The 18,088-nt window shown below is 48.9% G+C and overlaps 1 protein-coding gene across 1 annotated transcript in view; it reads right to left on the bottom strand.

Annotated features, from left to right (window-relative positions):
• Positions 1-361: 361 nt before the first annotated feature.
• SLCO3A1 (solute carrier organic anion transporter family member 3A1) overlaps positions 362-18,088 on the bottom strand; it is a gene marked incomplete in the record, with an annotated part of 298,673 nt that continues 280,946 nt past the window's right edge. Inside the window, 2 exon segments of the mRNA XM_033100074.1 lie at positions 362-984; positions 9,152-9,394. Coding sequence (XP_032955965.1) covers positions 902-984; positions 9,152-9,394 — 326 coding nt within the window.

The following is an 18,088-nucleotide window of genomic DNA, read 5'->3' as shown; positions in this document are numbered from 1 at the left end:
TCCCAGAGTTTGTGGATAGTGGGAGAACCTGGAAGGGAAACCGGATGGTAACTTCCCACCATTGTATAAAGCAGGTGTCAACATTCGCATTTTACAGATGGTGAAACTGGGCTCAGAGGCGTCCGATCGCTTGTTCAGGGCCACAAGCAGCAGCGAGTGCTGGGCTGCGGGTCGGAACCCAGGTCTGTTTTGACTCCGGAGCCCGTGCTCTTTTGAACAATCCAGAGCCCGTAAAAAGAGAACGTACACAGCCAGAAACCCACTCCTACAGGATCTTTTCAGGTCGTTCTACCCAAAGACACCGAGAGAAAAGATAATAGAGAGTGCAGCACGACACAGAGGAAGAATTAAAATAGTGCTTTTAATATAATTTTCAGCAATTGTACAGTATGTACTTTACATCACATATCTCTAAACTGCTCATCTGGAAAATATAAGCTGCAAAAATACAGAATACCACACTCAGAATCTATCGAGTATGTGCTGTCCCCCCAATCCCTCCATTCTGCGAGACAGGGAGATTTTTGCCCCCTCCTATTAAAATCCAGCCTCAGCTGATTTGGGAAGAGCTGTTGGGTACCTCGATCAGAGAAGCATTCTGGAGAGGGTTTTTTTTTCCTAAAGCGTGTCAGCGGGTCATCCCCATAGGAGCCAAAGAAGGGATGGGCAAAAGGGGGTTTGCGTACCCGGTCACCAGCACCGTGAGTGACCGGGCAAGGTCTACTTGGAGGGTTTAGAGGATTTCTGATCACAGCCACTCCCGGGCCCACACACTGGCCGGGTAATTCACACAGGGCCCTTGGGGTTCTCGGGCAGGGCAGGGCAGGGCTCGCTAAGTCAGGCCCGCGAGGTCTGTGGGCGGTGATGGGCTGCTGTCTGCAGGAGGATGAGGGCCAGGCCCTCAGCTTCTCACAAAGGAGTCTTCTGAAGGTGATTGTGACTCTGGGCAGGTTTTCTCAGTCTCAATGTCTTGGTACTCTGTGCCTAAAGGGGGAGGGGGGAAAGAAGAGCCAAGAGGAAAAAGAAAGGTCGGTCTTTTCCGGTTTTCCTACTCGTTCTTTAGGCTTACAAGTCTGTAATGACATCGCGGCTTGGCAGTGGGATGGGTAAGAGCAGAAAGTCATGTCAGTAAAATGCTGGGTTTCGCTCCATGTAACCCCGAGGAGACAGGTTCCAAGCCCAGAGGCCTGTTTCAGACCTGAAGGCCAAGTCTTTCTGAGAGGCATATTTCTCTTAAGTATCGTATACCAACACTCATGTGGGTCTTTCTTCTATGGGGATGACTAACATACAGCTTATATCTCACGTAAATCACCAGTGACAGGCCTGGTGTTCTAGGACACTGTCACTGGAATCTCTACTGCAGAGGTGGCTGAGCGCCCGAGAGAACCACCGGCATCGAAATGTCATGTTTCCTCAGCCAGAATTATGGACCGGTGTGTTTCATTCAGCCACAGACATTCACCGCATGCCAAGAGAAACTATCACGTGTGATTTCTAAGCCCATGCCATGCTTCCAAAATAGAGGCTGTGGCTTTGTTTAAACGGCAGTAAGAACCCAGCTCGTCCCTGGGATGATTTACAAGCTGCCCGGGTCTCACTGGCCATGCCGTGCAGTTTTCCTGTTTAGTGACAGGCACCGTGGGGCCACAGACATCCCCACTCAGTCACTTGTCCTCGTTAGACTCTGACCCAGCGGTACAAAAGGTGACAGTGTGGCAGTGTCACTCCTTTCCTCAGGATTTGGCAGCTGAGATTTAGTGGATAAAAGAAGCCCAGATGTTCTGGGCAATATGGAGCATCCCTGCTCGACTTCACAAGCCCAGGTTCTTGTAGTTTTGGGGGTCCTGCCGGAAGTCTTAGGGGAAGGGAGCTGGGAGGGAGGGATGGAAGCCAGAGAGCTGGGGTTGGTTCTCGCGTGCAGAATGATTCAGACAGGATGATCCAGTGGCTGGAAAACTGCTGATGTGGCTAAAGTGGAAGAAGGCGGGGGCAGTGTTTTTAAAGGTCTCCGATGTTTAATTATTAAAGTAAACAAAAGTTTTTTTCTCATTTTAGATTCCTGTGCCTGTGTGCAAAATTTTGCAGAGGTTCTCCCCTCCAGCTCTGGCTCATTTCTCTCTGAAACTACTGACTACTGGGGTGCGGGGGGTTCCCCAATGGTAGATGCCCTGTTGGCCTCATTGCAGCTCCTGAGAAGCCAGCGCTGTGTTCTCACTTTGGTGGCCGTGGGGCGTAACGGAAAGAGCACTGGTTCAGGAGTCAGACAGACCTGGCGCTGGCTCCTGCTGACTTTCTAACTAGCTGTGTGGCCTTGAGAAGCTTCTGTGTACTGAGCCTTAGTTTTCTGATCTGTAAAGTGGGAAAAAGTATACTTACCTCCTAGGGCTGGTGTGAGAAAGCTGCTGGCAGCATGACCTGGGATCACGCCCGACGGCACCTGGCCGTGTCCAGCAGGTCTTACTGCACTTGAACTCCCCAGTCCCCTCCCTTGTTGCCGGACTAGAGTTCAATTGGTGTGTTAGTTGGGTTCCTGTGGTTAGGAAACTTCCTACATTGCGTTCTTCTAATTCCATTTATGACCTTAGATTCGAAAATCAAACCGTCTTGACAAATATATCTCCATGAGAACTAGCTCCTATTAAGTTAGCCTGTAATTTGGGGGGATTTCATGCAGCAGTAAACCTCCAGGAAATGTCCCGTGTTGTTCCATTTGCTCTTAGTAAAAGAGCACGGTCACGTCAGCATAAATTCTGAATATTTTTTCCATAAGGTAATCATCAGCTACTGATTGTTGGCCTGAGTCATTAACACAAAAATAGAAATGTCTAGAAACTCTGTTTCTAAGAGCCTAGCATCTGATGATAAAGACACATCCAGCCAGTGACCAGAGCTGGTGTGTCTGAAGACCGTCGGCCAGGGCTGAGCCCCCGAGGAGATGTTGGGAACCGCAGGTGTGCCAGGAGGGAGAGGTTTTGGGGGCTCCCCAGAGGAGCTGACGACCAGCACTGGGGAGTACCTCCCGGCACCTCAGAATGCATTATAGCAGGAGGAATCGCCTGTTGCTTCCTACCTATCTGCTTCTGGTAGAACGTCCCATACAGACTGATCAGTGGTTAAGACCAGGAGTGACACGGGAAGAATGGAGCTGTCGCCATGCCCTGATCATTACATCAGGGGCCCTGGGAGAGTGTGGGGGGCCCCGCAGTCCGCTGGAGCCCAAGTCCTCCTGATGAGGTGGTCCCTACATGTGGGGTAGGGCACCTCCATCTTGCCCAGAGGGGAGCAAGTACCCACGGAGACAAAGACGACAGGCTTTGGGTTCACAGACCAGGGTTTGACTCCGTGACCTTGAGCCAATCTGGGAATTTCCCAGGCCTCAGTTTCCTCTCCTGTAAACTGAAGCTAATGACAGTTCCCAACTCACAGTGCAGCTGTTGAGGTTAAATAAGCGAATACACGTACTAAGCTGGTTCATGGGAAGTGTTTGATAAATGTTAGGTCCTGTTATCATTAGTTATTAGTGCTTACCAGTTACCAAACCTGGCGTATCTGTTAGCGTTATAGTGCCAGCGTTTTGTGTTGGTGGGAAGGAGGGAGGCGTTTGAAATACTCTTCAGTGTCTGGATTTACTCTTTTTGTAGTTCCGACATTTCCCCTCCCGTGCCTGTTTCCACCACTTAAGAAAAAAAGAACGATTACTCGGGCAGAACTACAGAGTGAGCCTCAGAGAGCTGGAAGGGGCTAAAGGTTGTAATATTCAAATTCCCCTCATTATACAAGACAAAGAATATGTTGCTTTCGATGAAAAACCCGGACAAGAATGGGCCACTTACCTCATCCTTGGAAAACTGGGCTACCTAGATTAGATTCCTTGGATCAGGAATTTCAGGGCTGATTGACAGACACCTGGCAGAAGGAACCTTCCAGCCCGTGACCCGGCCCAGCTGCTGGGGTCCCCCAAACATGCTGTGCTGCTCCACACCTCAGCCTGTGCTCAGAACAGGTCAGCCAGCCCACTACAGCCCGCGGCCAAACCCAGCCACTGCCGGTCTTTGTAAATAAAGCTTTATTGGCACACAGCCCGCTCACTTGTTCACACGTGTGTAGGGCCACTGTCATGTGAAAACAACAAGGCTCTCAAAGTCACGTTGGCCACCTGGCCCTTTACGGAAAGTCTGTGAAGTTGCTCTGATGGCCCTCTCCATACACGGGGCCTCTGCCCCCGTGCCCCTCGCAGACAGACACCCACTGCTCTTTGGTTGTTGGTTTCTACACCACCCTGCTCTCTGAAGCCTCCCTGATTCTTGATGCCATGAGCCAGAAGCTCGCACCACCACGAACCAGCCCTCCTTACACCGGGAAAGACAGACAGACCGAGGCTTTTTACATTGATTCTCTTGCTTTTGTTTGTGTTCAGGTCTGTCTGCCTCGTGGAACTGTGAGCTCCTACGGGAGAGGACCATGTCCTTTTCACCTCTGTAGCTGGTCCAGGGCCTGGCACGTAGCCAACATGCTCCTAAAGGAGCGAATGATAAATACGTACTTAGAAAACACGCAGCTCACACAGTGCACCCACAAATGGCACGGACCCTGCAAAGGAAAACCGTGCTGCCGGGTGAATGCCCTCTGAGAAGCGTGTGTGTTCGTCCCTGTCTCCGCGGCAGGCAGGTTTCTGAGGATCTTTGCTTTTCTGAATTTCCCATTTCTGGCCTTTTTACTCGTCTGCCCTGCCGTGATGAGCGAGCCCTCTGAGGTGGCCTACAAACGTGAGGAAGAGGCGGGTGGGGGGTGGCCGCGTGCAGACAGTGTAGACTCCACGTGTTACCCTAGGAAACAGGCCCCGTACGAGGCATGTAAGCAAAAATCTCTTCCTTGCATATTCCCCCAGGTGGAGATTCTTCTGTTCTACCAATTTATTCTTGGGCGACCATAATACCTAGAGGGGGCTGGGTCTGAGGCTGTCATTTAGGGCCAGCTGGTCTAAGAGGGTAGGTCCTTGCAGCTGTTCAGAACGTAAGAATTTGTAGAGCTGGAAGAGGTGGGTTAATGCACAGCGAGGGGAAGGCAGAGAGAGGAGGATACGGGTGACATTTAGGTCCCAAAGTAATTTTCTAGGCCAAATTTAATTTCACTTGCACCGTCTTGGAAACTGTGGCGGCGCCTTTTAGGTGTTTGAGCCGGACTCTAAGCTGAGGGGGGTGCAGGGAGGGCAGCGGCATGAGCTCAGGGGACCCATGAAGCCCCTACTCTGTGACCGGTACTGTCTCCTGGTTCTGGGCAGATACCTGGTCCTCTCTCAAGCTGTCAGAACAGTCGTGCAAGAACAGCATGACACAGCAAGAGGCTCTGTTGGTCTGAAAACGTGCTTGCCTGGTTTTCTCCCCTCATCTAAACCAAAGCCCCAGATGACACTGCGACAATACTGCTTGGGGTCCCTCCACTCTTGACTGTCTGATCAGCGCACTGATTTCCACCCGATGACCTTTATTCTTAGGCCTGCTGTCAGGCCTCCCAAGCAGTGGCTGGAAACCACTTTTCAGGACCCGAACGGCCAGCAGCAGGAGCCCAGCTCCGCAGGCTCACGGGGAGCCAAGGACTCCCCGTGTGCAGGTCACGGCAGGCCTGTGTGCTTTCCAGCGGGAAGGGCTGGGGAATCTGGCCACGCGCAGTGAGGGGACATTATGGGGACAGGGAGGCGGCCTCGGATTGTAATGTATGGGTGCCATTTAACCAAACTTAAAATTTGTTTGGAAGCTAGTCCACTGCAGGTGGTGAAAGCAGCGGTTTTTGTGGAGAGGCACACTCCTTCCCGCTCCTAAGATGGTAGGAAGTCTGCAAAGGGTCCCTCGGCTCTCGGTTTCCCCTTATTATGTTGCATGGTAAACACTGCTAGCAAATCCCTCAGGGGCTATGAAAGGGGGGCTTCCCTGACTCCTTCCCTGGCTGTGAGGAAAGCAGGCACGTATGGCTTTCTGGAGGCAGCGTCCCCAAGGCGCCTTCCTCTGTGAGGCGTGAAGAAGGGAGGAAAGCTGCCCGGCCAGGGCTCAGCCTTGGCGGAAGGAGGACAGCAAACCGCGTCCCCCAGAGACATACTTTGGCAGAATGTATTTACTGCACATGCACAGATCCTATTGCTAAAAAACTTCTTGGTCTGTGTGTAGCTGTTACAAAAAAAATGTCAAAAGTTGCAGCCCAGAGACTTTCTCATTCACCCCCCGGGCATGTTGGTGGAGGAGTTTGTAGCAGCAGAGACAGAATTTCAATATTCACTTTCTAGGTTTATTCCAGCCCTTCTTCCATTTTTGTTTTCCGGTGAAGATCCTGCCAGGAAATCTGTTCATTCAAAATCCCCCTCGAAACCAAACAAATAACCAAGGAGCTGGATGTGGTACGGGATGTACAGTGGTTCTTGGTAGCACAAAAAGAGAAATTCAAACTAGACGAGGTTTTCTGTTCTGTAGTAGATGCAAGAAAGGACATTTTTAAAAAGGTGACACAGCACACTTTAGATCTTGCCATAGGGGACTTTAAGTTTACGTCCAGTTGTTGCTAATACTGAATGTGGGAGTTGTTTTCCTTTGTCATCCTAACCACTTATTCTCATTCATCCTAAAATCCTAGGGGAAAAAAGAAATCCAAAATGCAGAGTATTCAACACCCTTTAAAAAGAAAAACCAGCAGATAGCCCAGGATGCACTAGTCATGGAGCCTCCATGCGTGGATTCTGGCTCTGGAGAGCTCGGCAACAATAGCTAAGCCGGCAGTGACCACTTAGCAATACATTTCCAAACAAGACTGACTCAAAACCTGTCCAGAGCGGTGTGAGGGCCTGATAGGAGAGGCAGAGCATTACGTATTTCATGAATTCGCTGGAGATCAGTCTACCTTTTTACTAGTTAACCTATCGACGAGCGTCCCATTTTCATGAGCAAGGGCAGACTAACCACACAGGGGAAAGGGGACGTCTCGAAAGCATCCTATCGTGGGCAGCTGGTCAGTGTCCCCATGCACCACGACAAAAGCTTCTCTTTTGGTCATCCTCCTCGGGTCTGGCTTTGTCTGGTTGTGGGCTGTCACTCAAACCTCCCCCTTTTACAGAGTTTGTTAAAAATTTGGCACAGCACCCTCCTCTGCCCGTGACTCTCTTCTTCCCTTCTGGGTGACTGCAAATATGTGTCTGAGGCTTTGAAAAAGCAAACCAACCAATCAAAGGTCTTTCCCGGGGTCATGAGTGGCCTCGACAAAGGTCATTGAAGAGGTATGATGGGAAGTGAACCGGTCCCTGTGTGTGTGTGTGTGTGTGTGTGTGTGTGTGTGTGTGAGAGTGTGAGTGACAGAGGCCCTTCACCTAGGGAAATGGCCTAATAAGGCCGACTGTGCTAGCTACAATGGGTTTCCCCAGAGTTCTTACCACAAACAATGGCAGGTTTGCTCTCGAGCTGTTTGAGGTTGAGTCTCTTTCAAAATACACACACACAAAGGCTTCCTAGTTCGAGACTGACCCTGAAAACTCCACTGCCATTTCCACACATTGGACGCGCAGTAGCCTCCAGGAGCATGTGGGTTTATCCACCACAGGCGGCTCAACAGCTCGAGCTGGACACCCATTCTCTCTCTCCCACCCCTCTTACCCCCTCCCTCCCTCCCCAGAAGCACTGCACCCCTGCACACAACCCCCATCTAAGCATGTCTCCTCCACAGGCTGGAAAGAACGCTTCTTGGAACGTGAAGCGTGAATATAAAAGGGCCTCGTACGACAGTGATCACTGAATCATGGGAATAAAGCAAGAAGGCAAATTTGCAATTCATCACATTACGCCCTTTGTCTCAAATGTGATTCTTTCACAGGCAGGCTGACTGTTCACATCGTTTTTAAGCATTTTGTTTTTCTTCTTGTAACACATAGTATGTTCTCTTGTTGTTTTCACAGAATATCCAAATGAGGATAAAATGATAAAGAAAAAATTACAGTAGATGAATTGCATCCCTTGAATCACATTATATTTTTGGTGCATTAAAAAAAGGAAGAAAGTAAAAGCAACCGACAGTAAATTCGGCCTAGAGAACTGTGTGAGTGACTGAAGTGGTTAACAGATTTTAGGAGTTAAAAATAGTATTAGAGGATTATACATACAACAGTTTGAAATTCATATGCATTGTATTTCTTTTGTTAAAAAAATGGCAAAATGTTTGGCAAATGTAAGCAAATGACTTGGACTGGCTTGGGTCACCCCGGCTCTGAACGAGGTCAGTCATAGCCAGGCGACGCCCACTGCTTCCTGAGGTCACTCTGCGGGGCGGGGGGAGGTGCTTCGGGGAAGGGGAGACGCTGGCCCCGGCCCCGTTCCCCCTTGGGCCCTCGGTCTTAACCGTGGACATGGGGCTGGTGAGAGGTGAGAGGTGCCGCGCGCGTACAGACTCCAGCACGGATCACCCATTAGCGTCGCTGAGAACTCGGGGGCCCTGAACCACGTGCAGACTGGGTGAGTCGTCTGCACAGCGACCCATATTGCGAAAGTGAGAGAGGAGGGGCTTCCGCCCCTCGCACGGATGCGCCACCCCACCCCCCTGGGAGGAGGCGGGGGCACAGGCTGTCACTAGTGCTTATCCTGGCCATGTTGTCAGCTTGTGTTTTTAGTAGACTTTCCTTAAAAATTGTGGTGGTGGTGGTTTTGTGTGGTGTGTGTGTATCCGGGAGTGTCCATCCTCCAAGCTGGCCACCACCGGTCCCTGAATTTGGCAGCGCCTGTTGCTTGCAGCTGTCGGCATCCTGACAACACCGTGAGGGGGCTGCACAGAGCGGGCTCTGAGCCCCAGCAGGTCACACGGGATCCCACGCTCTCCTCATTCTCAATCCCGTGTGGCTCTGACTTGGAGAAAAAGGACAAAGGGGTGTGTGTGTGTGTGTGTGTGTGTGTACTGAGCTTTTTTTTTGGAAACCTTTTTTCTTTTTGTAGGAAAAAAAAAATGACCCTTTGATCACTGTACAGAGTCCAGCCCTCCTGGCGTCACTATAACACGGACTCCATGTTTTCACACCACTCATGGTCTTCCAGGTTATAGATAAACTTTGTCCTATGCGTGGGCTTGGCGGGCACAGGGTCCCTCCCCAGGTTGTCTAGGGTCAGAGTAGATGCAAAGAACTCACTGGTGCTCAGCCCGCCCTCGTGGTTTTTGATGTAGCGTTTATAGTTTTTCCTCAGGCACTGCCACGTCGTGGTGTAGAGGACGAAGGCGAAGGACTTGAGTGCGATCGCGATGCTGACGTACAGGTGCCTGTAGGCCACGTTGTCGTAGAGGACGCAGGCGCCCTGCTCCCCGCAGAACGTGCTCCAGGACAGGCAGGTGGAGTCGATGCCGGCCCCAAAGATGAGTGGCGGGGGGATGAAGCCTGTGCAGGGAAAAGAACCTCCACTTAGTGCTGGGCCCTGAGGGCGGCCTCCTGCAGCCGCAGCGTCTCCGTCAGACCGGGGCCTGGCTCTCCTCGCTGGCTTCCTGCTTGCACACTCTGCCCTCCATTCTGCTGGTTCCTATGCTGTTAACTTGGGAGAGCTGCAGCAGGCACTCAGAGAAAAGGGGACCAGCCCCTGCCCCGGCTGAGCCCTCCACACACTGCAGCCCCGGAAAGCCAGGGGAACGGAGACGGGTCCCCCAGGGTAGCCCCTAAACGGAAGGGACCGTTTGCAGTTAGTCTGAGCACCCCAGTTGCTGTTAGGCTGCGGAGAGTCCGTGGCTGGGTCCACTTCCCTCCAAACCTGTTTTATTTAAGTCTCCACAGGACGCCCCCCGAAGGAAGGCTGTGGCTTCTGTTCCTGGGGGCCAACTGAAGACCTGCGGCTCCTCTTCGGACACACAAGCAAGTCCCTGTCCCAGGACTGAGAAGTTCTGATAAGTCACCCCAGACTCCCGGAGCTGCTCTCTAGTACCTCTCTAAGAGCTCGTGTTTTCCTCTTTCCTTGCACCCCCCTGGGACCCCCTTTTCACTCTTGGGGATCCTAGTTCCTGTCACTTCTCTCATCTTTATTGGTTCCCCTCCTTGTTCTCAGGTTACTCTAATTTAGACGATGCCTCTTTAACCTTCTGGTTAAGTATTTCTCTTCCAGGATCGAGTCCTTTAAACTATCGGTGGTTCACATGTACGGCTTCCAGCCCACCCCTGCGAACAATCCTGAACGGCCCTCAGAGCTCCAACTCCAGTCTGGAGCCCCCAGCTCGATCCAGTTTCTAGATAGAGCCACCCCGACTTTCCGAGGACCCGTCGTTCCACCATCTTTCACCGGCAATCTCGTAGGTAGGGACAGCTCTACATCCCTGCCCAGCTCTGAAGCAGTTACAGAAGATGGACCCTCACCCGAATTTCCAAAGACTTTTCATTGCCGATCAGAGATGGGGGAATGACAAGACAGGTGTAGGTAACAGGACCGAGCCCGGGGCAAGACCCGTAACCAGGAAGGAGCCGGGAGGAGGCGGCCACTGGACTCCCACTGGAATTCACATGACAGATGCAAAGGGAACTAGTTTACCCACACCTTCCCCCACCGCGACGGATGAAGCCGCACACAACAGAAGATTCCACTACAGGCCAAAGCAAAGTACATCCCGGTTAGAAAACACAAAATCACAAAACCTCAGACGAAACAGACTCCAGGCAGAAGTGTGACCTGCCCTTAGTATTCTAAGGAACAAGGAGAGTGGTTCTGACGGTGTATTTCTCTAGGAACTTATTTTACAAGGACACTCTTCTCCCTGGAGCCTGCAGGAGGGCCCTCTCTCTCCCGTCTGTCTTCTCCCTCTCTCTCCTGAGAAGGAACTCATGGGTGAAGCAGGCATTAACCAGGCCTATCGGTGGGACCTCGGGAACCCTCCGTATGTTGGAGAGGGTATTCAGAGGCTCAGCGCTGTTACGTGCTGTTACAGAGAATATGAAAAGGACTCAATCTTACTTCCTATTACTTGGGGCCAAATTGCAGTTATACAGAGGGTGCCAAAAAAATGTAAACACATTTAAAAAAAGGAAAAAAAAAACTATTAAAATTGTAAATAATATATACGGATAACAAAAGATGAATACAAGTCATGTACATACATTTTTTTTGGCACCCTGGTGTATATTTCAACACAAAAATTATAGCACTGATTATGGAAATTCTCTATTTTCCAGAACTCTATTAACAATGATTTACAAGACTAACAAGACCTCAGGGTCTTGTCTTGGGTATTTCATTCACTCCCCTGGTTGAAAAGGCCAGGTCTGTTGATATTCTTTGGTGAACTAAACTTAAAAGGTGAACTGAAAGGCGTTTTTAAGCAAAAGAAGTTCACGGTTCCTTTACGGGACAAGATGGAAGCCGAAAATGACCCTGACGTTTACATTTCACAAAGTACCCTTTCCTCTCCAGCTTAACCTGCTGAGACTTCAATTCACCTTGGAGTCTCTACTTAACAGGATGGAATTACTATGGTCTCCAGCACAAGCTGGAGAGGCAGGCCAATCTCAGAACTTTCTCCTGAAAGGATTAATGAGTTTCTGTTTCAGCAGTGCCCAAAACAAAAAAAAAGGACTGGTGACTGGTGACATGGACACCATGGACTGGTGACATGGCTTTGTCACCTGACATTCACATGTTTAGACCTGCGAAGCCAGGAGAGCTGCTTCCTCGTTTCACTTCTCGGCGCATTGCTAAAGTCACTGACGCTCGGCCCAAGGCACAGGGGCAGGTCAGCAGGGCAGAGCTGGACTCAAACCCACAGGTGGGACCCCAGAGGGGCCTGAATATGCGACATCACCTTCCCACGGGTAGCTAAGCACATTCTGGGTGGTCCAGGTCCCTCAGGCGTCAGACACACACTTGGTGCTTAGGAAATATTTGCTAAAGAACCGAGTGAATGCACAAAAGTACAGGTAAGAGGAAGGGGTCTTCATGCAATCCAGCCATTGGACGCTGACAGCTCAGGTCTGGATTCCCTGTGCTGCGTCAAACGCACTCTTAATGGCTTCAGGACCCACACTTGGCTGCAGAATGTCTTTCTGTTCGGGCATCACACCGGGGGGCCAGGGGCGGGGCATGGGGTACCCAGTTTCTCATGTAGTCTCTCTCCTTCCTACCAGAGGAAGACACCCCTGCCCACACACGACCGACCGACACAAACTGGAACCTGTGGAAATTGTCCTGACTTCCCCTCACAAACAGTCACACCACACTGTGAAGTCTCGTTCACTCCCAATGATCCGTAATACAAATACATAATCCAAATACAAAGACCGACAATGGCACACGGTATCATTCCTTGGCTGGCACATCATTAACAGTGGCGATCACTCTGACCCACTGCTGCGACACAAGGGAACAGCCACACGCAGGGACTTCCAGGTGACTTCAATAAGAGAGGAAACGGTGCTAAGGAAGAAAAGCTTCCCGAACGGTAATTGACTACCTAACGGATAATATAGTCTATATACAGCTATAACCAATTTTTAAAAGCATGGGTTAGAAATGAATAGCTGACAATCTGAGAAAACACCATGAACATGGGACTATTATTCCATGAAAGGTGTGTCTCAGATTAAGTATGTGTGTATGGCCCATAATGCAAAATGTCTCTCTTACGGGGCGCTGTAGCCACAGCGGTTGAATACTACCCCAAGAAATGGCTAATTGACTACAGGGAGAGGATAAAGAGTGCAACTGCTTTAGAGCAAGAGAAAATAATTTAACAGTGTCAATAACTAATGCTGTATGATTGTCACTTTTGTGTCCAAACTTCCGAAATATTGACGACTTGCTTTGCTGCCTCTCTCCTCCCCCAGTTTCCCAGTGAGATACTTCCCTGCCTGCCTCCCTGCCTGTCTACCTTAGTTTTAGTATTTAGTTACTTCCCTGCCTGCCTCCCTGCCTGTCTACCTTAGTTTTTAGTATTTAGTTAGTTCCCTGCCTGCCTCCCTGCCTGTCTACCTTAGTTTTTAGTATTTAGTTAGTTCCCTGCCTGCCTCCCTGCCTGTCTACCTTAGTTTTTAGGATTTAGTTAGTTCCCTGCCTGCCTCCCTGCCTGTCTACCTTAGTTTTTAGGATTTAGTTAGTTCCCTGCCTGCCTCCCTGCCTGTCTACCTTAGTTTTTAGGATTTAGTTACTTCCCTGCCTGCCTCCCTGCCTGTCTACCTTAGTTTTTAGGATTTAGTTACTTCCCTGCCTGCCTCCCTGCCTGTCTACCTTAGTTTTTAGGATTTAGTTACTTCCCTGCCTGCCTCCCTGCCTGTCTAACCTTAGTTTTTAGTATTTAGTTACTTCCCTGCCTGCCTCCCTGCCTGTCTACCTTAGTTTTTAGTATTTAGTTACTTCCCTGCCTGCCTCCCTGCCTGTCTAACCTTAGTTTTTAGTATTTAGTTACTTCCCTGCCTGCCTCCCTGCCTGTCTACCTTAGTTTTTAGTATTTAGTTACTTCCCTGCCTGCCTCCCTGCCTGTCTAACCTTAGTTTTTAGTATTTAGTTACTTCCCTGCCTGCCTCCCTGCCTGTCTAACCTTAGTTTTTAGTATTTAGTTAGATCCCTGCCTACCTCCCTGCCTGTCTAACCTTAGTTTTTAGTATTTAGTTAGTTCCCTGCCTGCCTCCCTGCCTGTCTAACCTTAGTTTTTAGTATTTAGTTAGTTCCCTGCCTGCCTCCCTGCCTGTCTACCTTAGTTTTTAATATTTAGTTACTTCCCTGCCTGCCTCCCTGCCTGTCTACCTTAGTTTTAGTATTTAGTTAGTTCCCTGCCTGCCTCCCTGCCTGTCTAACTTAGTTTTGAGTATTTAGTTAGTTCCCTGCCTGCCTCCCTGCCTGTCTACCTTAGTTTTAGTATTTAGTTAGTTCCCTGCCTGCCTCCCTGCCTGTCTAACCTTAGTTTTTAGTATTTAGTTACTTCCCTGCCTGCCTCCCTGCCTGTCTACCTTAGTTTTTAGTATTTAGTTACTTCCCTGCCTGCCTCCCTGCCTGTCTAACATTAGTTTTTAGTATTTAGTTACTTCCCTGCCTGCCTCCCTGCCTGTCTAACCTTAGTTTTTAGTATTTAGTTACTTCCCTGCCTGCCTCCCTGCCTGTCTACCTTAGTTTTAGTATTTAGTTAGTTCCCTGCCTGCCTCCCTGCCTGTCTACCTTAGTTTTTAGTATTTAGTTACTTCCCTGCCTGCCTCCCTGCCTTTCTAACCTTAGTTTTTAGTATTTAGTTAGTTCCCTGCCTGCCTCCCTGCCTGTCTACCTTAGTTTTTAGTATTTAGTTAGTTCCCTGCCTGCCTCCCTGCCTGTGTAACCTTAGTTTTTAGCATTTAGTTACTTCCCTGCCTGCCTCCCTGCCTGTCTACCTTAGTTTTTAGTATTTAGTTAGTTCCCTGCCTGCCTCCCTGCCTGTCTAACCTTAGTTTTTAGTATTTAGTTACTCCCCTGCCTGCCTCCCTGCCTGTCTACCTTAGTTTTTAGTATTTAGTTAGTTCCCTGCCTGCCTCCCTGCCTGTCTACCTTAGTTTTTAGTATTTAGTTAGTTCCCTGCCTGCCTCCCTGCCTGTCTAACCTTAGTTTTTAGTATTTAGTTAGTTCCCTGCCTGCCTCCCTGCCTGTCTACCTTAGTTTTTAGTATTTAGTTAGTTCCCTGCCTGCCTCCCTGCCTGTCTAACCTTAGTTTTTAGTATTTAGTTACTTCCCTGCCTGCCTCCCTGCCTGTCTACCTTAGTTTTTAGTATTTAGTTAGTTCCCTGCCTGCCTCCCTGCCTGTCTACCTTAGTTTTTAGTATTTAGTTAGTTCCCTGCCTGCCTCCCTGCCTGTCTAACCTTAGTTTTTAGTATTTAGTTAGTTCCCTGCCTGCCTCCCTGCCTGTCTACCTTAGTTTTTAGTATTTAGTTAGTTCCCTGCCTGCCTCCCTGCCTGTCTAACCTTAGTTTTTAGTATTTAGTTACTTCCCTGCCTGCCTGCCTCCCTGCCTGTCTACCTTAGTTTTTAGTATTTAGTTAGTTCCCTGCCTGCCTCCCTGCTGTCTACCTTAGTTTTTAGTAATTAGTTACTTCCCTGCTGCCTCCCTGCCTGTCTAACCTTAGTTTTTAGTATTTAGTTAGTTCCCTGCCTGCCTCCCTGCCTGTCTACCTTAGTTTTTAGTATTTAGTTAGTTCCCTGCCTGCCTCCCTGCCTGTGTAACCTTAGTTTTTTAGCATTTAGTTACTTCCCTGCCTGCCTCCCTGCCTGTCTACCTTAGTTTTTAGTATTTAGTTAGTTCCCTGCCTGCCTCCCTGCCTGTCTAACCTTAGTTTTTAGTATTTAGTTACTTCCGTGCCTGCCTCCCTGCCTGTCTAACCTTAGTTTTAGTATTTAGTTAGTTCCCTGCCTGCCTCCCTTCCTGTCTACCTTAGTTTTTAGTATTTAGTTAGTTCCCTGCCTGCCTCCCTGCCTGTCTAACCTTAGTTTTTAGTATTTAGTTAGTTCCCTGCCTGCCTCCCTGCCTGTCTACCTTAGTTTTTAGTATTTAGTTAGTTCCCTGCCTGCCTCCCTGCCTGTCTACCTTAGTTTTTAGTATTTAGTTACTTCCCTGCCTGCCTCCCTGCCTGTCTACCTTAGTTTTAGTATTTAGTTAGTTCCCTGCCTGCCTCCCTGCCTGTCTAACCTTAGTTTTTAGTATTTAGTTAGTTCCCTGCCTGCCTCCCTGCCTGTCTACCTTAGTTTTTAGTATTTAGTTAGTTCCCTGCCTGTGTAACCTTAGTTTTAGTATTTAGTTACTTCCCTGCCTGCCTCCCTGCCTGTCTAACCTTAGTTTTTAGTATTTAGTTACTCCCCTGCCTGCCTCCCTGCCTGTCTACCTTAGTTTTTAGTATTTAGTTAGTTCCCTGCCTGCCTCCCTGCCTGTCTACCTTAGTTTTTAGTATTTAGTTAGTTCCCTGCCTGCCTCCCTGCCTGTCTAACCTTAGTTTTTAGTATTTAGTTACTTCCCTGCCTGCCTCCCTGCCTGTCTACCTTAGTTTTTAGTATTTAGTTAGTTCCCTGCCTGCCTCCCTGCCTGTCTAACCTTAGTTTTTAGTATTTAGTTAGTTCCCTGCCTGCCTCCCTGCCTGTCTACCTTAGTTTTTAGTATTTAGTTAGTTCCCTGCCTGCCTCCCTGCCTGTCTAACCTTAGTTTTTAGATTTAGTTACTTCCCTGCCTGCCTCCCGCCTGTCTAACCTTAGTTTTTAGTATTTAGTTAGTTCCCTGCCTGCCTCCCTGCCTGTCTACCTTAGTTTTTAGTATTTAGTTAGTTCCCTGCCTGCCTCCCTGCCTGTCTACCTTAGTTTTTAGTATTTAGTTACTTCCCTGCCTGCCTCCCTGCCTGTCTACCTTAGTTTTTAGTATTTAGTTAGGTTCTCCTGCCTGCCTCCTGCCTGTCTAACCTTAGTTTTTAGTATTTAGTTAGTTCCCTGCCTGCCTCCCTGCATGTCTACCTTAGTTTTTAGTATTTAGTTAGTTCCCTGCCTGCCTCCCTGCCTGTCTAACCTTAGTTTTTAGTATTTAGTTTATTTCCCTGCCTGCCTCCCTGTCTACCTTAGTTTTTAGTATTTAGTTAGTTCCCTGCCTGCCTCCCTGCCTGTGTAACCTTAGTTTTTAGCATTTAGTTACTTCCCTTCCTGCCCTAACCTTAGTTTTTAGTATTTAGTTACTTCCCTGCCTGCCTCCCTGCCTGTCTACCTTAGTTTTTAATTTTTTAGTTAGTTCCTGCCTGCCTCCCTGCCTGTCTAACCTTAGTTTTTACTATTTAGTTAGTTCCCTGCCTGCCTCCCTGCCTGTCTACCTTAGTTTTTAGTATTTAGTTAGTTCCCTGCCTGCCTCCCTGCCTGTCTAACCTTAGTTTTTAGTATTTAGTTAGTTCCCTGCCTGCCTCCCTGCCTGTCTACCTTAGTTTTTAGTATTTAGTTAGTTCCCTGCCTGCCTCCCTGCCTGTCTACCTTAGTTTTTAGTATTTAGTTACTTCCCTGCCTGCCTCCCTGCCTGTCTACCTTAGTTTTTAGTATTTAGTTACTTCCCTGCCTGCCTCCCTGCCTGTCTACCTTAGTTTTAGTATTTAGTAGTTCCCTGCCTGCCTCCCTGCCTGTCTAACCTTAGTTTTTAGTATTTAGTTAGTTCCCTGCCTGCCTCCCTGCCTGTCTACCTTAGTTTTTAGTATTTAGTTAGTTCCCTGCCTGCCTCCCTGCCTGTCTAACCTTAGTTTTTAGCATTTAGTTAGTTCCCTGCCTGCCTCCCTGCCTGTCTACCTTAGTTTTTAGTATTTAGTTAGTTCCCTGCCTGCCTCCTGCCTGTCTAACCTTAGTTTTTAGTTAGTTACTTCCCTGCCTGCCTCCCTGCCTGTCTACCTTAGTTTTTAGTATTTAGTTACTTCCCTGCCTGTCTAACCTTAGTTTTTAGTATTTAGTTAGTTCCCTGCCTGCCTCCCTGCCTGTCTAACCTTAGTTTTTAGTATTTAGTTAGTTCCCTGCCTGCCTCCCTGCCTGTCTACCTTAGTTTTTAGTATTAGTTAGTTCCCTGCCTGCCTCCCTGCCTGTCTAACCTTAGTTTTTAGTATTTAGTTAGTTCCCTGCCTGCCTCCCTGCCTGTCTACCTTAGTTTTAGTATTTAGTTACCCTGCCTGCCTCCCTGCCTGTCTACCTTAGTTTTTAGTATTTAGTTAGTTCCCTGCCTGCCTCCCTGCCTGTCTACCTTAGTTTTTAGTATTTAGTTAGTTCCCTGCCTGCCTCCCTGCCTGTCTAACCTTAGTTTTTAGTATTTAGTTAGTTCCCTGCCTGCCTCCCTGCCTGTCTACCTAGTTTTTATTATTTGTTAGTTCCCTGCCTGCCTCCCTGCCTGTCTACCTTAGTTTTTAGTATTTAGTTAGTTCCCTGCCTGCCTCCCTGCCTGTCTACCTTAGGTTTTAGTATTTAGTTACTTCCCTGCCTGCCTCCCTGCCTGTCTACCTTAGTTTTTAGTATTTAGTTAGTTCCCTGCCTGCCTCCCTGCCTGTCTAACCTTAGTTTTTAGTATTTAGTTAGTTCCCTGCCTGCCTCCCTGCCTGTCTAACCTTAGTTTTTAGTATTTAGTTACTTCCCTGCCTGCCTCCNGCCT

The sequence above is a fragment of the Rhinolophus ferrumequinum genome, chromosome 28 (genome assembly GCF_004115265.2).
Source record: "Rhinolophus ferrumequinum isolate MPI-CBG mRhiFer1 chromosome 28, mRhiFer1_v1.p, whole genome shotgun sequence".
In the NCBI taxonomy this organism is placed as follows: domain Eukaryota; kingdom Metazoa; phylum Chordata; class Mammalia; order Chiroptera; family Rhinolophidae; genus Rhinolophus; species Rhinolophus ferrumequinum.
This window is presented reverse-complemented; position numbering and strand designations above follow the sequence as displayed.